At 51.1% G+C, this 23,376-nt stretch overlaps 1 protein-coding gene across 1 annotated transcript in view; it reads right to left on the bottom strand.

The window, feature by feature from the left end:
• Positions 1 to 23,376, bottom strand: part of DNAI1 (dynein axonemal intermediate chain 1) — a 119,981-nt gene that overhangs the window by 68,848 nt on the left and 27,757 nt on the right. The window contains exons 6-12 of the mRNA XM_077346571.1: positions 22,911 to 22,990; positions 21,597 to 21,716; positions 18,011 to 18,070; positions 16,392 to 16,526; positions 9,329 to 9,413; positions 7,554 to 7,671; positions 5,918 to 5,961 (exon numbers count right to left, since the gene is read on the bottom strand). Coding sequence (XP_077202686.1) covers positions 5,918 to 5,961; positions 7,554 to 7,671; positions 9,329 to 9,413; positions 16,392 to 16,526; positions 18,011 to 18,070; positions 21,597 to 21,716; positions 22,911 to 22,990 — 642 coding nt within the window. The remainder of the gene's footprint in view (positions 1 to 5,917; positions 5,962 to 7,553; positions 7,672 to 9,328; positions 9,414 to 16,391; positions 16,527 to 18,010; positions 18,071 to 21,596; positions 21,717 to 22,910; positions 22,991 to 23,376) is intronic.

Below are 23,376 nucleotides of genomic sequence, written 5' to 3'. Positions count from 1 at the left end.
GGAACTCACTGCCGCAGGAAGTGGAGGCAGCTATAAGCAGAGCCGGCTTCAAGAGGGGACTGGAGAAGCATCTGGAGCAGAGGCCCAGCTCTGAGCTACAACGTTTAGAGCGAACCTCTGTCTGGGGTAGAGATTCTCTGCATTTTTTGTGTTTGGGGAGGGGGGCACAGTGGGAAGGCTTCTGTAGGTCTGGCCCTGCTGGTGGACCTCCTGACAACATCTAGGTTTTGACCACTGTGTGACAGAGAGTGTTGGACTGGAGGGGCCACTGGCTTGATCCAACGTGGCTTCTCTCATGTGTTTCTTAACTCTGACTCTCTGCTCGGTTCCCTTCTGAGGCATTTACCTTCCACTGGGCAGACTTTGAGTGCATGGAATGAATTCAAAAGAAATTCCGTCTAAACCTCTATAAGAAGTTCCTGACAGTTAGAGAGGTTTCTCAGTGGAACAGGCTTCCTCGGGAGGTGGTGGGTTCTCCATCTTTGGAGATTTTTAAGCAGAGGCTGGATTGCCATCTGACGGAGAGGCTGATTCTGTGAAGGGTCAAGGGGGTGGCAGGTGACAGTGGATGGGCAATAGGGTTGTGGGTGTCCTGCATAGTGCAAGGGGTTGGACTAGATGACCCAGGAGGTCCCTTCCAACTGTATGATTCTATTATTCCTGACAGAGCAGTTTCTCAGTGGAACAGGCTTCCTCGGGAGGTGGTGGGTTCTCCATCTTTGGAAGTTTTTAAACAGAGGCTGGAGAGCCATCTGACAGAGAGGCTGATTCTGAGAAGGTTCAAGGGGGTGGCAGGTTGCAGTGGGCGAGCGATAGGGTTAGAATCATAGAATTGGAAGAGACCTCCTGGGTCATCTAATCCAACCCCCTACACTATGCAGGTCACTCACGTCCTGCGTCGTGCAGGGTTGGACTAGATGACCCAGGAGGTCCCTTCCAACTCTAGGATGCTATGATTATAAACCCCCCCAATGCTTTCCCTTTAAAAAACAAAACAAGATGTGATCGACACAATGCAAGCTGGCATGACTTACTCTAACACGTGTGGCCACATTTATGATCTGACCCAAGAGCAAGTATATCGTGTTGTAAATCACATATTCGTTTTTTTAAAGTTCGAGTTAATTTTAGCCATCAACTGACATATGCCAACAGAGCATCCATGCTGCCTTTGAGCTTACAGTCGGACGAATGCCAGATGCGCACATATCAAATTTAGCTCACAACTCTCGACATTGCTGTGCATCTAAAAGGCTGAACGGAGTAATGCTTCCTGGTCTGGGAAATTCTGTACTGCTGATTTCTGACTTTCCATCTCCTCACTACCACAGACAGGGAGAACGGCTAGCAAGCCATGAGGACAAGAACTCTGCACAAGGGTGTATCCTCGTTATCTGCCCTTCAGATGGGGTTGCCATCCTCCAGATAGGTCCTGGGGATCTCCCAGAATAACAACTGTTCTTTAGGCCAGGGGTAGTCAGCCTGTGGTCCTCCAGATGTCCATGGACTACATTTCCCATGAGCCCCTGCCAGCATTCGCTGGCAGGGGCTCATGGGAATTGTAGTCCATGGACATCTGGAGGACCACAGGCTGACTACCCCTGCTCTAGACCACAGAGGGCCATTCCCCTGGAGAAAAGGGGCTACCTTTGAGGACGACCCTGGAGTATTATGAACTGCTGAAATCCCTCCCCTACCCAAACCCTGCCCTCCAATTCTCCTGGCATTCCCCAACTGGGAGTTGGCACCTGAGCTTCAATACACAGACCATACTGAGCTACTGTCAGGAACACCACCTCACCTCCACCTGTCCAATCCCCGCCTAAAGCTCTCTAAGCTGGCAGCTGGTACCACACCTGGGGGAAGCGGGACACACAAAATGGGGCAAATAATGTACTTTCTTTTTCTCCCCTGTCCTGACTATTCCGCCCATCAGTTATGGTCCTGGAAGAAAGAGGGCCAACCTGTTGATCCATCCTTGCCCAAAAGAGCCTTCCCTTGGAAGGAAGGTGCTCCAACCCCATGGCCACTTTGGTCATCCCTTTCAGGACTGCCCCCCCTGTTCTTTCCAAGATGTCCAGTGTGCTTGTATCATATTGGTCATCAGTCCCTTCCCTTCAGACTCTTCTCTTTTCAGTGCCAACTGGTTGTGAGTGTCCTGCATAGTGAAGGGGGTTGAACTAGATGATTCAGGAGGTCCCTTCCAACTTTATTATTCTATGATTCTATGAAACCTGCTCTGGTTTCAATTACTCTCAATGGCAGGGGAGATATTCCAGTGGGGCAGTGCTCCTCAGCCATGCGCCGGCCCTTTACCCCTTCCCATGCTGCCATATAGAGGATGGAGCAGAGTTGTTCTCTCTTGCCCCAGAGGGACGGACCAGAACCAATGGGATGAAATTAATGCAAAAGAAATTCTGTCTAAACCTCCGGAAGAAGTTCCTGACAGTTAGAGCGGTTTCTCAGTGGAACAGGCTTCCTCGGGAGGTGGTGGGTTCTCCATCTTTGGAAATTTTTAAATAGAGGCTGGAGAGCCATCTGATGGAGAGGCTGATTCTGTGAAGATTCAAGTGGATGAGCGATTGGGATGTGAGTGTCCTGCATAGTGCAGGGGGTTGGACTAGATGACCCAGGAGGTCCCTTCCAGCTCTAGGATTCCATGATTCTATGCTCCATTTCAGGAGCATTAATCGCAATCTGTCTCCTTCCACTGAAAACAAATAAGCCTAATTTTGGAACCAGGGTTAGACGAATATTAACGACTCCCATGTCAGCAACAAAGTAAATTAAAACAAGTGTTTGCCTTTCTGCCCTCCCGTTTTAATTGATAGTAGAGCGTGCCGCTTTCTATCTGAACTTTTCTATTTGTCTTTTCGCGAGAATCTCAAGTGCATTTTTCCTTCGCTGCAGCTCACTAAATATTTAACAGTGCCATCAAGTGGTAAGAGCCTCTGCTAGCTCCAGAGCTTTTGGATGCTGGGAAATGCCGTCAATGTCTGGTGACACCAGCAGGTTTTCAAGAAACGGTCAGAACATGAGTCAACAGTGTGACTCAGTGGATAAAAAGGCGAATTCTATTATTCTATGATTCTAGGTGGTTTGCCACTGCAGGCCTCTATATAGCAGTCCTGGCTCTTCCCGGCTTTTCCAGGATTTCCCACGACTGACAGATCTCTGAAAGCGAAAAAAAAAGGAGGCTGCCCCTCCACAACGACACGGCCGATGCGGGCCGGTCCAGAGTAAAATCCCAACATCAGGCAAGAAGATCCTCAGACATCCTGAAATTGCAACATTTCGATCCAGGGAATGAACATGGATGCAAACATGGATGCAATCAGTTCCACCCGATATCCAGAACCCATGAGAGGTCCTTAGGATGGGACTTAAAGTATGGCTAATGGGATGTTGACAAGCTTTGGGGGTTGCGCAGACCTGCTGCAGAAGAAGAGGAACAGGAGGAAAAAGAGGAAGAAGAAGAGGAAGAAGAAGTGGAGGGTTTTACAGCCTGCTTTTCTCTGTCCAAAGGAGCCTCAAAGCAGCTCTGACAGAACTGCTCTCTGTGCTGATAAACTACCTTATTTGCTTCCATGGACAATGACGCATCTCCTAAAAGTGACATGTAAACAAAAAAGTAATTCATTTGTGTGGAAATGTATCTTATTTTATGGTATCTCTTGGGGGGGAACTAATCTTGCATACGATTAAATACATTTCCTGGGGCTTCTGTGGGTGCCCCAGGAAATCAGTGGCTTTCCCTCCTGGGAACCCATTGCTTTTGTTTAAATAATAGTGTTAATTGGGCTTCCCCGTGTCCCCGGCATTGTTTTATGTCTCACGTGGCCCGGCCCAAGGAAGTGACCTGTCAGATCCGACCCTCGTAAAAAAAGAGCCTGACCCCACTGCTATAGGGTGTTCAAGACAAGAGGCGGTCAGAGTTGGCCTGCCCTTGCCTGCCTCTGCAAAGCCACCCTGGCCTTCCCTGGTGGTCATCTCCCCAAGGACTAACTCGCGCCCACTCTGAAGGCCTTCCGGCGCGATTGGGCCGTCCAGGTCAGGGCCAAAGACACATGTGGCCCACCTCCGTGTAGCAAGCCCTGGACTTCCACAGAGGGCTCTGCTTCCAAATCCATCTCACACTGTGGTCAACCAGTCCCTCTGTAGGGCCAAGAGCAGAGCATAGAGGCTGAGGCCTTTCCCTGAGAAGAACATAATAGTCCTGCTGGATGAGGCCTGTAGTTCATCTAGTTCAGCCTCCTGACTCACACAGGGGCCAGCCAGATCCTCCAGAAGGGCAACAACTGGACAGAGAGGCCGAGGCCTTCCCCTGACAAGAACATTAGATGAGCCCTTCCTGACCCAAGGAGTGGGCCATCTAGCCCGGCATTCTGTCTCACACGGTGGCCAACTGGTTCCCTCTGGAGGGCCAACAACAAGTTGAGGTCTTCAGAAGAACATCAGAAGAGACCTGCTGGATCCTCCACTGCTGCTGGATCAAAAAAGGGAAGGAAATAGTGTATTGCTGAGGTCTCCAGCCTCCTCCTTGCCCTGCTGAAGGCCGCCTGTTCAGAATTCATGGCCTTTAAGTTTGTTCAACCGTCTTATTTTCTTGTTATTAATGAAAGCCCCAGACTGGGACTACGTTAACGGTCAATTAAAAATGAAACTGATATGCTGGTTGGTCTAGGAAGAAATGAGGCACAGTATTGGAGAACCTTAAATTGCTCAACAGCAATCAAGCTGGCGGTGAGAACGAATGATGCTCCCCAGTCATTACTCTCCATGTGCTATTTTTGTCAGAGGTCCATGCCAAGCTAATAAGGGCAGCTCCTTCGACACCACACCTGGCGATGTTCTTTGTTTAGAAAATGGATTAGGGAAAGGAGAAGCATCGGCACATTGGTTAGGTCTGATTTACAGGGGCTAATTTGGCTGCCTCCTAACAATTATGCATCGCTTGCCAACTCCAGGATAGGAAATTCCTGGAGGTTTGGGGAGGGACATCAACAGTGTCTTACATCATAGAGTCTAAAGCAGTTATAATTCAGGGAGATCTCCAGGTTCCGCCTGGGAGGTGGCAAACCCATCATTTATTCATATTTATATTCCGCCCTCCCGGAAGGCTCACACTAGTTTTGCTGCCAACTGGGAGTTCGTTTGATCCCGCTGCCTTCAAACAGTCTGCAGAGAATTCCCAGAGCCAGGAATCAGGCCTGCAAAGCAAAGGGCTGCACAGCCCCCCGATAAAACCAGTCAGGTGGGTCATGGGCCATGGCTGACAGCCGTGCATTCCTGAAGTCCAACCAAAAGTTCATCCAAAAATGACAACATCCAAAGTGGGCCAGACCGATTTGTGTCAGGGGGACTTCTTTGTTGCCCTCCTCTGGACATGTTCCAATTTGTCCACATCCCTCTTCAACTGGGGAGCCCCAAACTGAACACAGGACTCCAAGTGAGGCCGAACCAGAGCACAGTAAAGTGGTACCATCACCTCCCGTGATCTGGACACGATACTCCATTTGAAACAGACCAAAATCCCCTTTGCCTTTTTAGCCACTGAGTCACACTGCTGACTCATGTTCAATGTATGGTCTACTAAGACACCTAGATCCTTTTCACACGTGCTTCTACCAAGGCAGAACTTTAAATTTTTCACTATTAAAATTCACTTAATTCCTTGTAGCCCAGTTTTCCAGACACCACACAGGGTGTCTGTTGTGGGGAGAGGAAGGGAAGGTGATTGGAAGCTGCTTTGAGACTCCTCTGGGCAGTGGAAAACAGTGGGCAAAAACCAACTCTTTCTTCTTCTAATTCCAAATGAGGCCGCACCACAGATTTATATATAAATTTATATTTGAAAGCTTCTTCAACAACACTGGCGGAGAGTTCTCTCCAACTTGCTATTCCAGACTGAACTTACAAGATCCATGTCCCACGATGAACAGATCCTTGTATCTGGGGTTCCTGGAGGGGGGAGAAGTAAAACTGCTGTCAACACACTTGTGTCATGGCAAAGAGGCAGGGCGCCTCACAACCAACCGCCCTGTTCCTAATACTTCCACCCCGAACGGCCATTTTGCAGGAGTGGGGATGGAGGCATTTGTTCTGCTGCAACCTATCCCGTTTTCCTCTCTGCTTTCCTCCGAGAAATGCACGCGTTTCTTTCCTCCCCATTTTAGCCTTATAACAACTTTGGAAGGCTTGTTAGGCTTTGGGAGAGGGTGAGCGGCCCAAGGTCACCCAATTACTACCGTGGAGACTGGGAACCAGGTCTAGCAAGTATACTTCAATGGAGGAACTAAATGTCTTCAATGTTATTCTCCTAATAACATTGGGCTTATCCTGCGTTGAGCAGAGGGTTGGACTGGATGGCCTGTAGGGCCCCTTCCAACTCTATGATTCTATGATTCTAAAGCAAAAACCCAAATGAAGGAAAACCCTAAGAAGCAAGGCAGGAGCTCTTCCTGGAGGGAAGAATTGTTAGCACGTTTTTATCCCTGTTTACTGTGATTTCGGGGGAGCCCAAGTTGGACACTGAGCTGCTTGATGACAAGAGGCCTACTTGGCTGCTAAAGGAGAGGCCCGGCTGCCTCAAAGGTATTCTCTGATGGTTTCCATGAACAGGGTTGTCCTGGATGCAGGAGGTGAAATAAGCAACTGAGAAACTGGGGTATTTCCTGGAAAACCTTGGAGGTGCTACTAAAAAGATTAAGTTGGGGCTTCTAAGAACACAAATTCAAAAGTACCTAAGATAAGCTCAGCTGGATCAGACTGCTGGTCCATCTGCTGCAACTTCTCGTTTCCTACAGAAGCCAGCCAGTTGCCCTGGAGGGCCGCCAAGCCGGGCATGGAGACCAAGGCCTGCCCCCAAAGTTGCCCCATAGCAACGGTACCCAGAGGCTGAATACCTCTGAATGTGGAAGTTCAGCAAATACATCGTAACTTTTGAACTCTAGCTTGTGATGTGCTGCTGTTGTTCTTGAAGAACACCTGTGAATTATAATTCTGTGACTCTGCGTTCATGTGTCATTTCCGTATAGGAGCAGAGAAATGACTTGAGAATCCCGAACCAGGAAATAAGGGGGACGGGGAAAGAAAAATGGGAAAGTCCTCCCGTATAGATTTTTACAATGGCATTCTCAACAAGTGGAATTGAAGAACGCAGTTGGACACGGGGTACCGGATGCCCACGTTGGGATTCGGAAACTGGTTCTTCTGCCCTGCTTCTCCTGGCCTGCTTTCGTGAAGCTTCCTCCTTCTGCAATTGTCCAGAGCAAATATTTACTTGCTGCTGGGATAGCGACCACGGAGGTATTCCCGTTTGCTTTCATAAATGCATTCCAGAAACCCCACGTCTGTGGGGAGAACCCATTATTTTGTGAGCATCATGCTGCAAACATAACCCCTCAAATATCCGTCGTGTTTTTGCAAGGCTTTACGCTGGCCTCTGGTGCTCAGAATACTGTGGACATCCCCACAAGCTTCTCATGGCAACACGCAAAAGGCAAATGGGTGAATCTTTCGAAGGTGGGGGCAGCTGCAAGAACTGTACTCACCAGCAGAGGGCAGTGACCGCCAGCCTCTTGGCTTTGTCGTACTGAAACTTCCACAGCGGCAGGAGGGTGCCCAAATTGTCTCTGTACTCGTCAGAAGTATCTTCAAAATACTTAAAATCTAGCAAAGGGAGAGGGCTGCGATCAGAAGGGGCTTAATCTCTGCCAAGTCACCTGCACAGAATCGTGCTAGAGTACAGAGCTGAATTTTCACACTTGGGTAGATGCAGCTGGGTACCAAAGACATGCAAACAGGAGGGTTCCAGATTCCAGCGTAAGAAATTCCTAGGAACCTGGGAGTGAAGTCTGGTCAGGAAAGACTTTGGGAAGGGTAAAGGCCCTCACAGGGTGCCCATCAATCAGTGCAAGAGTTCTGAACTTGGGGCTCTCCTGACAAAAATATGCACACAGCCGATCACAAAAGTTGTGCCTACATTCCCAAGGACTGGAAGGTACTAAAGATGGGGTTACAGTAGCTCCCTTCCAGAAGGGAGGTCCCCTTCAGTCACTGGGCTTTAGGATGCTTAGGGCTGATCCTGCGTTGAGCAGGGGGTTGGACTCGATGGCCTGTATGGCCCCTTCCAACTCTATGATTGTGTGATTCTAAGAGCGTTACGATCCTCAGACCAGGATCTGCTCAAGGCCCCTGGATGGAGAGAAGTGAAACTGGCCTCCATCAGGGCCAGGGCCTTTTCAGTCCTGGCCCCAGCCTGGTAGAATGAGCTCCCGAGAGAAATCAGGGCCCTGCGGGACCTCAGCCAGCTCTGCGGTGCCTGCAAGATGAAGCTGTTCCACCAGGCTTATGGTCGAGGGCAAGAATAACATCCAGCAAATAGCTGGCCCACTGCCGGGAGGAGGAACTAGGAGAGCAGCTCCCTTCGAGAGGGCATTTTACAGGAGTTGATTGTTTTAAACTGTATGTTGATTTTAGTGATATTACCTTCCCTGAGCATCTGGAAAGGCAGGCTACAAATTAAAAAATATATTATTATCATTATTATTATTATGGGTCAGGGACCTCCATGGCTAACCAGGGATCTGACCCTTGGGCTCCCCTGCCTTTGTCACCCCTGACATCACGGTGAGTCAAGGACGCTGATGTCACCCTGCAATAAAATCGGGAAATTCAGAATCTCAGAGAAGAGCTTGGAGGAGGAATTGATTAGAATCTAGAACACACTTGAGAGGCAGCTGGGAAAGCACGGGGAGGGGGGGAGGGGGGCCTCTTGGTTCTGTTGTAGCACAAAAAAATAGAGTCCAATCAGGCACCTTGAAGACCAACCGAGATTGATTCAAGGCGGGAGCTTTTGAGTGCATGCACAGAGTGCAAGTTCTCGAAAGCTCCCGCCTTGAATCAATCTCAGTTGGTCTTCAAGGTGCCTGATTGGACTCTATTTTTGTTGTGCTACTTCAGACCCAACACGGCAACCCACTGGAATCTATTGTGTTGCTTAAAACTGTGCATCCTTCCTTTGGCTTGTTCACAGGCTTCTCGGTTGTGGCCCCAAACCACAGAATAAACTACGGCATGACCATCCTTCAGGAAATCATTTGCTTTTCCCGCATCCTGGCAAATCCCCGTGAGGAAAACATCTTTGGCTTTGATTATGCTTTGTCTTCATGAGAGCCCTGTAAGGCAGCCCACCCTTATCTTTGCTCTACAGACTACAGACAGGAGGGAAAGACTTGCCCAAGGCAAGGCAAGGTAAGGAGCGCTTGGAGGGGCCTGGATCCGGGGTGCTGCCAATGCAGCCCTTCCTCACCCAACCCCCACGTACCTTGGGCGATTTCATCAAAGGTGTTCTGATTGACCATCCGCTCCACTATCTTGGCAGCTTTGGCCACCTTGGTGATGTCATCGCTCTGTCGAAGAACAAAGGAGGAAGAGGAGAAGTCACGCCTCAAGCATGCTGGGAGGAACTGGAAACCAGTGCTCTGCCTCTCAACCCCCCAGGGCTTCCCTGTCCAGATTTGAACACATAAACGCATGAAGCCGCCTTATGCTTCGTCCGCTGAGCTCTCTATGCAAACTGGCAGCCGCTCTTGGTCTCAGGCAGACGTCTCCCACAGCTCTGGCTGCTGCATCCTTTAACTGGAGTCGCTGGGGATTGAAACAGAGCCCATCTGCATGCCAAGCAGATGCTCTGCCCCTCACATAAAGCTGCCTAATCCTGAATTAAGACTCCAACAGAGTCAGCATTGTCTATTCAAACTGGCAGCAGTTCACCCGAGTTTCAGGCAGAGGTCTTCCACGTTACCTACTCCCTGATTCTTAACTGGAGATGCTGCCAGGGATTGAAACTGGGGCCTTCTGCATGCCAAGGAGATGCTCTAGCACGGAGCTGCAGCCCCTCCCCGATTTCTAGGTAAGATCTAGCCATGGATTTCGCATGAAGATAGATCCAGGTGGGTGGCCTGTTGGCCAGATATACTCTTTCCCTTCATGTTGATTCCCTCTAGTGTTGAACCCAAATAAATTAGCCCTAGAATCCTAGAGTGGGAAGGGGCCATGCAGGCCATCTAGTCCCACCCCCTGCTCAGTGCAGGATCAGCCTCAGGCATCCAGGAGAAGGATCTGTCCAGCCGCTGCTTGAAGACCGCCAGTGAGGGGGAGCTCCCCACCTCCTTAGGCAGCCTATTCCACTGCTGAACTAGACTCCTAGAATCCTAGAGTGGGAAGGGGCCATGCAGGCCACCTAGTCCCACCCCCTGCTCAGTGCAGGATCAGCCTCCAGCATCCAGGAGAAGGATCTGTCCAGCGGCTGCTTGAAGACGGCCAGTGAGGGGGAGCTCCCCACCTCCTCAGGCAGCCCCTTCCACGGCTGAACTAGACTCCTAGAATCCTAGAGTGGGAAGGGGCCATGCAGGCCATCTAGTCCACCCCCTGCTCAGTGCAGGATCAGCCTCAAGCATCCAGGAGAAGGATCTGCCCAGTCACTGCTTGAAGACGGCCAGTGAGGGGGAGCTCCCCACCTCCTTAGGCAGCCCCTTCCACAGCTGAACTAGACTCCTAGAATCCTAGAGGGGGAAGGGGCCACACAGGCCATCTAGTCCCACCCCCTGCTCAGTGCAGGGTCAGCCTCAAGCATCCAGGAGAAGGATCTGTCCAGCCGCTGCTTGAAGACGGCCAGTGAGGGGGAGCTCCCCACCTCCTCAGGCAGCCCATTCCACTGCTGAACTAGACTCCTAGAATCCTAGAGGGGGAAGGGGCCATGCAGGCCATCTAGTCCCACCCCCTGCTCAGTGCAGGATCAGCCTCCAGCATCCAGGAGAAGGGTCTGTCCAGCCCCTGCTTGAAGACAGCCAGTGAGGGGGAGCTCCCCACCTCCTTAGGCAGCCCCTTCCACTGCTGAACTAGACTCCTAGAATCCTAGAGTGGGAAGGGGCCATGCAGACCATCTAGTCCCACCCCCTGCTCAGTGCAGGATCAGCCTCCAGCATCCAGGAGAAGGATCTGTCCAGCCGCTGCTTGAAGACGGCCAGTGAGGGGGAGCTCCCCACCTCCTTAGGCAGCCCCTTCCACTGCTGAACTAGACTCCTAGAATCCTAGAGGGGGAAGGGGCCATGCAGGCCATCTAGTCCCACCCCCTGCTCAGTGCAGGATCAGCCTCCAGCATCCAGGAGAAGGATCTGCCCAGTCGCTGCTTGAAGACGGCCAGTGAGGGGGAGCTCCCCACCTCCTTAGGCAGCCCATTCCACTGCTGAACTAGACTCCTAGAGTGGGAAGGGGCCATGAAGGCCATCCAGTCCCACCCCCTGCTCAGGGCAGGATCTGCCTCCATCATCCATGAAAGTGTGTTGTTCCTGCACTGTTCTTGAGTCTGTTAAGACATTGGCATTATTCTGTGTCTTCATTTATGGCTCGCCCTCTCTCTATTTGTAGATTTGTATTTTGTGGACACCTGGCCTTTTGGCTCATCCCTTTGGCTCACTCACCACCTCCCCAAATCAGTCTCTGTTATGCTGCTTTGTGGGGGGTGGGGCGTGGGGGTTGGGTAATCCACTCAGGCTGTCCAGTCTAGCAGGCGACAGGTTGACCTTTGGCCCTGATCCCTTGTAGAAGTGCTGAAGTCCTCCCCCCATTGGCCAGCTCAGAACTTCTCTGGAGAAAGAACCCTCTAGCCCAGTGGCCCCCAACCTTTTTTTATCACCGGGACCGGTCAACGCTTCACAATTTTACTGAGGTCTGGGGGAAGGAAGGTAGTCTTTTGCCAAGGGATGTCACCACCACCTGAGCCCCTGCTCCGCTTGCTTCCTGTCGGTGCTCCTGACTTCCCGCTGTCCACTGGGGTGCTGCCAGCAGCAGCTGTGCAATGCCACACTGAGGGGGAGCCCCTGTCATAGCAGCTGCCAGAGAGCACCAAAGGTGAGCTGGCAGCAGAGTGGCAGGGCAGCCCCCGGGGCAGCAGCCGGGGAGGAGGACGAGGAGGAACCGTGGCCCGGTACCGACTGATTCACGGACCGGTCCCGGTCCCCAGACCGGGAATTGGCAACCACTGCTCCAGCCCATCTCAAAAGTTCATTTGCTTGAGTCAGCAGCTTTGCAGGGATAAACCCTCCTGAGGAGAGCTTTGCCAAAACCGCCCCCCCCCATTAGGCCACCCGCTGTTTCCTGCAATGATTTATTCTGAATGGTATTGAGATGAATTCTTGATGGAATTGATATGCCTAATGCATCTCCCTTTCAGATCCATCTGGAATTGATTTCCCCCAAAAAACTTTGCTGACTTGGGGTTCTCTTGGAGCACGAGGGCTGCCTCACCCGCACGCCAATTCCTTCCGTCTGGGGCCTCTGTCGCTAAATTATTTTATACAACGGCAATAACCTTAATGGGCGTGCACGTTAGGCCTGCGTAATGGTCCGGCACTAGGAAAATAAATGCTCTGGTCTGGCTACGATAATCATGCTCGGCAAAAGTGTGGGTTTATCAGGGGAGCAACAGACGGCCTGCAGCGCATAACTCCTCTTTCATGGCTATTTAATTACCTGCAAACAAACAAACCAACGGCTGGCTGCATCAATAATATCTGGGAGGCAGAACTCGCAAGGAAGCTGGGATGAAAACAGCTCATGCTAACATGAATGCAGGCAAAGCGTCTGAGCAAACCCCAGGAGAAGGAAACAGCGTCAGCTGAGCTTTGTTGGATCTTTTGGAAACTGCTGCTGCTGAGAAGCCCCCAGGAGATACAGAAGACCCGGCAGCCGTACTCCCGGAGAACGAAGGAATTAAAGCGGATGATAGCATAAAAAGAGCAGTTTATTCTTGTTAAATATGTCAAAACAAGTCCCCAGGTAGATTGCGCACTTTCGAATCTCTTCATCAGTGACACTGTGTTGGTACAGTTTTTGCACTATTGTGAATTGTTAATTGGATACTTCCTGCTGAATTTTTGGATTTTGAATGTAAAGAAAAAACTGTACTACATGTAGAACGGCACCAGATAAGATATCAGGAAAAAACTTTTCAAAGTCAGAGTAGTTCAGCAGTGGAACGGGCTGCCTCAGGAGGTGGGGAACTCCCCCTCACTGGCTGTCTTCAAGCAGCGGCTGGACAGATCCTTCTCCTGGATGCTTGAGGCTGATCTTGCACTGAGCAGGGGGTGGGACTAGATGGCCTGTGTGGCCCCTTCCCCCTCTAGGATTTTATGAGTCTAGTTCAGCCATGGGATGGGGTGCCTGAGGAGGTGGCTACAAGCACAGATAGCTTTAAGAGGGGCTTGGATGAGCGTATGGGGCAGAGGTGCATCTCCTGCCCAGTCCTTCTAACTGGAGGTGCCAGGAACCCGGAACCTTCTGCATGCAAAGCAAAGGTCCTCCCACTGAGCCCCAGAAACCATCTTGCAGTTCTCCTGCTGAAATGAGTGTATAGAGAAGCCACAAAACAGTTGTCCCCCTCTGTACAAGCCCTCCTTCCTCAGTGTTTTTGATGTTGCAGAATGCTCACAAACATTCCCTCTGCAGATAGGTCAGGCCCACTTGACATGACCAGCAAAACGGGATGGATTTGCACAACGCTGACGATGAACAGTCCGCACGCTGGAAGATCTCTGATGCCAGTTCAAGCATGCAATCTGAGGAAGGTGGTTTTGTCTGCAGGAAACTTGCAGCAGGAAGTGAGATGAAACAGGGGGAAAGGGGGAGCAACAGAAGGACAGAGAATTTAATTTCTGTGACGGCAATGCTGACTCTTGGAATGGAGGAAGACCAGGAGAGGGAGAACATGAAGGGATGAGTCAGTGCTCAGCTCCCATGGCCCTTTCTCACATGGCCAGGGAAAGACAGATTGCCACTCCGGCATCAGGAGGGAATTTGCCTCCAGGCCAGGTTGGCCCAGGAATCCTTAAGGTTTTTTGCCTTCCAGAGCAAGGGGTCACAGGGGGGGGGGGATTCCTGCATTTCCTGAATTGCACAAGGGGTTGGACTGGATGACCCATAAGAAACCTTCCAGCTCTATATTTCTATCAAAGGAAGGAAGGCCTCGGACTCTCTATGTCCTGTTGTTGACTGTGCAGAGGAACTGGTTGGCTGCTGTGTGAGGAAGGATGCTGGGCTACATGGACCACTGGTCTGATCCAGCAGGACTCTTCTTAGGTTCTTATCAGGGGAAAAGCTCAGTCTCTGTGCCCTGTAGTTCATTTATTTATTTATTATTGCACTTTTATACCACCCTTCCTTGTAGCTCAGGGAAGTTTACAGCAGTGGTCCCCAACCTGCGGGCCGCGGCTCCCTCTCCCCGCTCCTCCGCAGTAAAAAACTTCCCTGGCCGCAAGCTTGCGGCCCGGGAAGCTTCTTACTGCGGGAGGGCGGGGAGAGGGAATCAGGGCCCGGGCCGCGCATGAGCACATGCGCCATGTGCGGCCGAAATCGCGCATGTGTGGCCCGGGCGCGCATGCGCGATGCGCGGGCGGGGCAGTTGCCCTGCCGGTCCCCAGTGTCAGAAAGTTTGGGGACCACTGGTTTACAGCATCTATTCCTCTATATATTTCTGGTAAGGCCTTGGAGGAGGAACGTGTCTCATGACTTAAGTGTCACTCAGTGCTTAATGCCCAATCAGGGCAGCTGTCCCGCCCCTGAGTGCCTGCTCCTCCTCCAATCGGCTTGCCTGTCTGTCCAGCAGCCAGCCAATCGCTTTCTATCCGCCACCCCTGACCACCCCCTCCTCCTTCCACTTCCCTTTGAGGCTAAGAGGCCACAGGTCCCAACTGCATGAGAGCTGCCACTAACGGTGAGTTCCCTAAGAGCTGCCTGCAGCCTTTCTAGGCCCTGGGGGGAGGGAGAGGCCATCCACAGAGTTCTTCCACCCCCCTCCCCATTCTAGCGCCTGTTGTATTCCTGAATGCAATGGGCTTGGCCCCTAGTAGATTCAAAAATTCCATTATAATATGAGGTCCGGTAGTCCAGAAATTAAGACATTGAACTCAGTAACTTGCATCAACATTATAACTATTCAACTGTTAACCATATAGCCCTATTGTGTATTCTCCTGCCAGGACTGATGATGCCTTGTGATGTATCTAGTGGGCGTATCTGATGGGAAGGGGCTCTAGAGGGCCCGGTGGATGTCATCAATTCATGGGCCCCAACCCAAGGCTTGGTGGAAGACAATCCCAACTGAGCGGCTCTTGTGAGCTCAGTCTCCACAGAGAGGGAGGCACCAAGAATCACACCCAAGGTCCTGGCAGGGTGGGCCGCTGACAGTGCTTCTTCGCCTGGACCTTTCCTATCCAGCCACAGGACCTCCCCCTTTCAGGGGCTGAGTTTCAGACAGCTCTCCTTGAGCCATCCCGTCACTGCATCCAGGCACCTGGCTAAGGACTCTGGGGGCACCAACTGGCCACTCTATGAGGCAGGATGCTGGACCCGGTGGAACCTCCCTGGTCTGATCCAGCAGGGCTTTTCTTCTTATCAGGGGAAGGCCTTGGTCCTCCAGGTCCTGTTGTTGAGAAACAGCTTGGTGGTGTGGTTAAGAGTGGCGGTTTCTAACCTGGCAAGCCGGGTTTGACTTCCTGCTCCTCCATATGCAGCCAGCTGGGGGCCCTTGGGCCAGTCACATTCCTGTTAGAAGCTGTTCCCACAGAGGAACAAGGAGAAAAGCTAGACTATTGGAGAAAAATGACCTGCAGGCTACAATTTTTTGGGCTCCTAGGAATGATCTGTTAAGCAAATTGTGTTAAGCAAGTCTTGGAGATATGGAAGTCTGTCAAACTGATTCTAGCAGGGATATGGTAATTGCTTTAGGATGCTTAGGGCTGATCCTGCGTTGAGCAGGGGGTTGGACTAGATGGCCTGTATGGCCCCTTCCCACTCTATGATTCTATGATTCTATGGCAGGGGGTCATGGTAATTGTAGTCCATGGACATCTGGAGAGCCACCGTTTGGGCCCCCCTTCTAGAGGAAATCTTGCTATGCTGAGGTCCCCAGTGCACGTAGTAGCAGCAGCCAGAACTGGTTTAAAAACAAGAGGAAGACCTTGGGCTGGAGGCTGCAATGAAGCCCTCTCCAGCTGGCTTTCGGGGGTTGTGCCGAGTGGTCCACACCCCCTGCACCCCATTGTCACATATCTTGAATTCTCATCGTCACTATCCAAAGATGCCTGGCCTGATTTTACTAGAAACTGCTGTGCCTCCAATCGAGTGGCATCCAAGGTGTGTGATATACCTGCCATACCTTAGCTATGCCACTGAACAGAGAGAACTAGGGGAGCGCATTAATGGGAGGAGGGAAACGGTGAGGAAAACGGGAGTTAGTTTTCGTTAGGAAAAATGGAGTTCGTTTAGTTGGAATTAGAAGAGCACCCAATGTTGTCCCGTCCCCACCCTAGGAGACCCGGGAGCAGTACCTGCGATTCCAGAGAAGTCAATTTCCGACCCCTTGTCTTGTCTTCTTTCTTTGAAACGGGCGCCCTTTGCTTTTCTTTCTCTTTGGACTTCTCCAGTTTCTGGAGTTCTTCCATGTAGGCATCATAGATTTCCCACTGAGAAGGACAGGAAGCAGATAGATTCAGCTGGGTTGGTCTGAAGGAGCACAATCAAATCAGAGTCCAGTCAGGCACCCTTAAGACCAGGGGTAGGCAAACTGCGGCCCTCCAGATGTCCATGGACTACAATTCCCAGAAGCCCCTGCCATCATTCGCTGGCAGGGGCTCCTGGGAATTGTAGTCCATGGACATCTGGAGGGCCGCAGTTTGACTACCCCTGCTTAAGAGCAACAAAGATTTATTAGGGGGGGTTTCGAGTGCAAGCACTCTTCCTCCCACAGACAGTGGGAATACACTGTCAATGTAAGGAGTTCTTAGTCTGACGAAGAGTGCTTGCACTCGAAAGCTCACGCCCTGAATAAATCTTAAAGGTGCTCCTGGATTCTGATTTTATTAAGAAGCTGATAGTTTTAGACATGACCTCAGTATAGAGTCAAGAGTTTTAAAAGCACCAGTGCAGGAGTTTGGGCATCCTTTAGGATTAAGTAGGGAAGCAGATTTAAAGCATCTCATCAGACTGAAAGGCTTTCATCTGGTGGGAGGGAGGTGAGCAGCAAGGACTCGGTACTGGGTCCAGTACTTTTCAACTTTTTTTATCAGTGATCCAGATGAGGGAGTGGAGGGACTCCTCACTAAATTTGCAGGTGACACCAGACTAAAAGGAGCGGCGAACACCCCAGAAGATAGAGTTCAATGAGATCTGAACATGCTGGGAAAGCGGACAAAAAGAACAAGGTGCAATTCAATAAGGAGAAGGGCAGAGTTCTACATCTGGGTCACAAAAATTAGAAGCAGCCCTACTGGATGGGAGATGCACTTCTGGGGAGCAGCTTGTGCAAACGGGATCTTAGGGTATTTTTATGCTAAGCATGAGCAGTCAGTGTGATGTGGCACTAAAGGAAGCAAATGCAGTCTTGGGCTGTATCAACAGAGGCATCCCATCAAAATCACAAGAGGTCATTGGTCAAACCACACCTGGAGTCCTGGGTGTAGTTCTGGAGGCCTCCAAAAAGGATGTGGATAAAACTGAGAGGGGGCAGAGGAGAGCAACGAAGATGATCCAGAGCCTGGGGACCAAACTCTGTGAGGAAAGGCTGAGGGACTTGGGAATGTTCAGCCTGGAGAAGAGGAGGCCAAGAGGGGACAGGATGACACTCTTGAAGTGTCTTAAAGATGGTCTCTCGAGCAGGGTGCGATTCGTGCTGGCAGCAGAACATGGGACCCACAGTAATGGCTTTAAATTACGTGTAGAACAGTACTGGCTAGATATCAAGAAAAGTGTTCAGAGTTTGGAGTAGTTCAGTATTGAGTAGGGGATGGGACTCGATGGCCTTTCTGGCCCTTTCCCACTCTAGGATTCTAGGAGTCTAGTGCAGCAGTGGAAGGGGCTGCCTCAGGAGGTGGGGAGCTAACCCCTCAGACACCTCTTCTGCAGTCACTTTAAACTTTAAAGGCACTACTACCAAAGGATGGGCATTTACCTGGTTAGCAGAAGCAGAGAAGTTGGCTCTTGGCGGGGGCTCCATCTGGCATGCTCTGTCCTGAAAGAAAGAGTTGCATGAAGTGGACAGTTAAACCTTGGTGGAAATCTGACCCTTTTCCCTTAGGGGGGGGGGGAATTCAGCAGGTACAGCATGACTTCCTTTGTCCAAAAGAAGACTGGGACTTCAGGGATGTTGCACAGCTAGTAATATTTAATACCAACATGATGTTCTGCTTCCTTTAATGCTGGCCATCTGCTGACGTGACCTACTCCTGGTTCTGCTCACTATCTCAGAAAGTTTGTCTCAAGCGACTCGGAGTGTCTTACTTCCAAATCAAGGGGCCGCAGGGGGCTGGAACAATGACCACCCTCTAGATTCTTCAGAGCCCGGATCTGGAGGGCCTTAGTACACTCAGACTTGGCAGATCCTGAAAGTTAAGCAGGGTCACCCCTGCTAGTGGTGGTGACAGCATTCCAGTTGAACTATTCAAAATCTTAAAGGACGATGCAGTAAAAGTGCTACACTCAATATGCCAGCAAATTTGGAAAACTCAGCAATGGCCACAGGATTGGAAAAGGTCAGTTTACATTCCAATCCCAAAGAAGGGCAATGCCAAAGAATGTTCAAACTACCGCACCATTGCACTCATTTCTCATGCTAGCAAAGTTATGCTCAAAATCCTACAAGCTAGGCTCCAGCAATATGTGGACCGAGAACTTCCAGAAGTACAGGCAGGATTTCGAAGAGGTAGAGGAACTAGAGATCAAATTGCCAACATACGCTGGATCATGGAAAAAGCTAGGGAGTTCCAGAAGAACATCTACTTCTGCTTCATTGACTATGCTAAAGCCTTTGATTGTGTGGAGCACAACAAATTGTGGCAAGTTCTTAAAGAGATGGGAATACCAGAGCATCTTATTTGTCTCTTGAGAAATTTATATGCAGGTCAAGAAGCAACAGTGAGAACTGAACATGGAATCACGGATTGGTTCAAAATTGAGAAAGGAGTTCGGCAAGGCTGTATACTGTCGCCTTGCCTATTTAACTTGTATGCGGAGCACATCATGAGAAAGGCGGGATTAGAGGAGTCACAAATTGGGATCAAGATTGCAGGGAGAAATATCAACAACCTCAGATATGCAGATGATACCACTCTAATGGCAGAAAGTGAAGAGGAACTAAAGAGCCTGTTGATGCGGGTGAAGGAGGAGAGTGCAAAAGTTGGCTTGAAACTCAACATCAAGAAAACAAAGATCATGGCAGCCGGCCCTCTCAATGCCTGGCAAATAGATGGGGAAGAAATGGAGATAGTGACAGATTTTATTTTCCTCGGCTCCAAGATCACTGCAGATGGGGACTGCAGCAAAGAAATTAAAAGACGCTTGCTCCTAGGGAGGAAAGCTATGGCAAATCTAGACAGCATCCTAAAAAGCAGAGACATCACCCTACCAACAAAAGTGCGTTTAGTCAAAGCTATGGTATTCCCAGTTGCAATGTATGGCTGCGAAAGTTGGACCATAAGGAAGGCCGAGCGTCAAAGAATTGAGGCTTTTGAACTCTGGTGCTGGAGAAGACTCTTGCGAGTCCCTTGGACTGCAAGGCGAACAAACCGGTCAGTCCTAGAGGAGATCAGCCCTGACTGCTCTTTAGAAGGCCAGATCCTGAAGATGAAACTCAAATACTTTGGCCACCTCATGAGAAGGAAGGACTCCCTGGAGAAGAGCCTAATGCTGGGAGTGATCGAGGGCAAAAGAAGAAGGGGACGACAGAGAATGAGGTGGATGGATGGAGTCACTGAAGCAGTAGGTGCAAACTTAAAAGGACTCCAGGGAATGGTAGAGGACAGGAAGGCCTGGAGGATCATTGTCCATAGGGTCGCGATGGGTCGGACACGACTTCGCACGTAACAAACAAAAAACCCCTGGTCAGTTCCTGGATGGGAGACTGCCATGGAAACGCCGGTTGGCTGTGCAGAGGCAGACCCCTGCTGAACATCTCTGGCAATTTGGCAATGCTCTCCACCACTGCAGTTTTCTCCAGAAAAAGAAGGCTTTGAAAGTTAACATTGCTAAAAATTATCAAGTTTTGATCCCTAAAATAGAGGTCTGTATTTCTCTAGGTGTGTGAAAAGCTTTTTCACAGTCAGAATAGTTCAATAGTGGAAGGGGCTGCCTAAGGAGGTGGGGAGCTCGCCCTCACTGGCCATCTTCAAGCAGCGGCTGGACAGATCCTTCTCCTGGATGCTGGAGGCTGATCCTGCACTGAGCAGGGGGTGGGACTAGATGGCCTGCATGGCCCCTTCCCACTCTAGGATTCTAGGAGTCCAGTTCAGCAGGGGAATGGGCTGCCTAAGGAGGTGCGGAGCTCCCCCTCACTGGCCGTCTTCAAGCAGCGGCTGGACAGATCTTTCTCCTGGATGCTTCAGGCTGATCCTGCACTGAGCAGGGGGTGGGACTAGATGGCCTGCATGGCCCCTTCCCACTCTAGGATTCTAGGAGTCCAGTTCAGCAGGGGAAGGGGCTGCCTAAGGAGGTGGGGAGCTCGCCCTCACTGGCCGTCTTCAAGCAGTGGATGGACAGATCCTTCTCCTGGATGCTTGAGGCTGATCCTGCACTGAGCAGGGAGTGGGACTAGATGGCCTGCATGGCCCCTTCCCACTCTAGGATTCTAGGAGTCCAGTTCAGCAGGGGAAGGGGCTGCCTAAGGAGGTGGGGAGCTCCCCCTTACTGGCCGTCTTCAAGCAGTGGATGGACAGATCCTTCTCCTGGATGCTGGAGGCTGATCCTGCACTGAGCAGGGGGTGGGACTAGATGGCCTGCATGGCCTCTTCCCACTCTAGGATTCTAGGAGTCTAGTTCAGCAGTGGAATGGGCTGCCTCGGGAGGTGGGGAGCTCCCCCTCACTGGCGGTCTTCAAGCAGCGGCTGGACAGATCCTTAACCTGGATGCTTGAGGCTGATCCTGCATTGAGCAGGGGGTGGGACTAGATGGCCTGCATGGCCCCTTCCCACTCTAGGATTCTAGGAGTCCAGTTCAGCAGGGGAAGGGGCTGCCTAAGGAGGTGGGGAGCTCCCCCTACTGTCCGTCTTCAAGCAGCGGCTGGACAGATCCTTCTCCTGGATGCGTGAGGCTGATCCTGCACTGAGCAGGGGGTGGGACTAGATGGCCTGGGTGGCTCCTTCCCACTCTAGGTTTCTATGAGTCTAGTTCAACAGGGGGATGGGTTAGGGTCAGTTCCAAACTCTTGAGGACTGACGTTGACATCCAGCAAGTCTAGGGAGAAGGAAAGGGTGTCCATGTGCAGAGGGCCTACAGAGAACTGAATGAGCAGTGGGGATAAGCCTCTTCCCCCCAGCTTGACGCAGCTGTTTTCAGTTCACCAGCTGGATGGGCTTCTGAGGTGTCATAAGCTTTGCACACAGAGCTGCGTTCTTTGCCACAGCAGCAGCCAATGAGCCTCCTTTTGTCATCACGTGCTCCAGGGGGAGGGGAGAAAGGTGCTCATGGGCTTCAAGTCAGAGCCACAAAAGAGGGGCTTTAGCTAACCACAGGCCAATGGAGGAGGGGGGGCAGCGGCAGCCTACCCGGACGGGGTTGTTGTACGTCTGAGACGCTCTCTCGCTGAAGTTGAACTGGTTGGTGAGCTTCTGTTCCTGCACTAGCCGGGGAGGAGGAGGCTCCTCTGGCTCCTCAGGAGCCCCAGTCTAGGGAGGAAGAAGAGAGGTTTGCGTTCAGCATAGATGAAAACCATCTTCCAGACACGGTCATGGCTCCAGGAATTTTATTTTATTTATTATATTTGTATACAGCCCTCCCCGAAGGCTCTGGGCGGTTCACATAAAACAGAACAGAAACAATACAGATAACTCAGATTCCTATCGAGCCCAGACGGAGTGAAACCAGAAGGTCAGATGCTGACTCAAGCTTCCCAAGATGACTGTCATTTCAGAAAGCAAAAGCCAGAATTAATTGGCACTGTGAGCTCCCCCTCACTGGCCATCTTCAAGCAGCGGCTGGACAGATCCTTCTCCTGGATGCTGGAGGCTGATCCTGCACTGAGCAGAGGGTGGGACTAGATGGCCTCCATGGCCCCTTCCCACTCTGGGATTCAAGGAGTCTAGTTCAGCAGGGGAAGGTGCTGCCTAAGGAGGTGGGGAGCTCCCTTTTACTGGCTGTCTTCAGGCAGTGGCTGGACAGATCCTTCTCCTGCATGCTGGAGGCTGATCCTGCACTGAGCAGGGGGTGGGACTAGACGGCCTGCATGGCCCCTTCCCACTCTAGGATTCTAGGAGTCTAGTTCAGCAGTGGAAGGGGCTGCCGGAGGAGGTGGGGAGCTCCCCCTCACTGGCCGTCTTCAAGCAGGGGCTGGACAGATCCTTCTCCTGGATGCTGGAGGCTGATCCTGCACTGAGCAGGGGGTTAGACTAGATGGCCTGCATGACCCCTTCCCACTCTAGGATTCTAGGAGTCTAGTTCAGCAGTGGAAGGGGCTGCATGAGGAGGTGGGGAGCTCCCCCTCACTGGCCGTCTTCAAGCAGTGGCTGGACAGATCCTTCTCCTGGATGCTTGAGGCTGATCCTGCACTGAGCAGGGGGTGGGACTAGATGGCCTGGGTGGCCCGTTCCCACTCCCGTCTTCAAGCAGCAGCTCGACACTTATCCTGGATGCTTTAGGCCTACGTTTCACTGAAGAGGAGGTTGGCCTCTATGGCCTTCTCCAACTCCATAATTCCAAGTCCCACCTCGATCATCTTTTTTTCCAGATTGAAAAATACCCCCCCCCCCTCCAGCTTCTCCTCCCAGGAAAGGGGCTACAACTTCTTGATCATCTTGGTTGACCTCATCTGGACTTTTTTCCAGCTCTGAAATATCACTGACCAGAACCCGACTCATAATTACCGTAAGATCTTGTTGACTTGTTTCTTCTTTCAACTCCAGGTCCTCACGCTCTAATACGAAGGATGCAGTTTGAGCCACAGCTGAGAACAAAAGACGGTGGGGGGGAGCATCATGGAACATTCAGATTTTTCTCCTGGCAGCAGCTGAAGAGCCCTTAATGGCCAACATGACTGACACAAACACTAAGAGATGCTTTTTATGCCCAGAATGCTATGCAGACCAATCAGCTGTTTCAACTTCTTTTCCAAAGCCTCCCAAACTGAGGCAGATGCTCAGAAACTGTTTTTTTTTTTTCCAGTCCCCTGGCTATAACCAGGGCCATGCATGAACTACAGTTCTGTGGAAAGGTAGGGAAAATGCACAGAAGATGGGGTTGGAATGCAGAAAGCAACTTCCGGGGTTATCTTTAGCTTCCGGTGTGTTTTGTTTTTAAAAGGAGGCTTCTAGCTGTTATAGCCACAGTTCT

The sequence above is a fragment of the Paroedura picta genome, chromosome 7 (assembly GCF_049243985.1).
Source record: "Paroedura picta isolate Pp20150507F chromosome 7, Ppicta_v3.0, whole genome shotgun sequence".
Lineage (NCBI taxonomy): Eukaryota > Metazoa > Chordata > Lepidosauria > Squamata > Gekkonidae > Paroedura > Paroedura picta.
The sequence above is the reverse complement of the archived record's forward strand: the minus strand, read 5'-3'. Positions and strand labels throughout refer to the sequence as shown.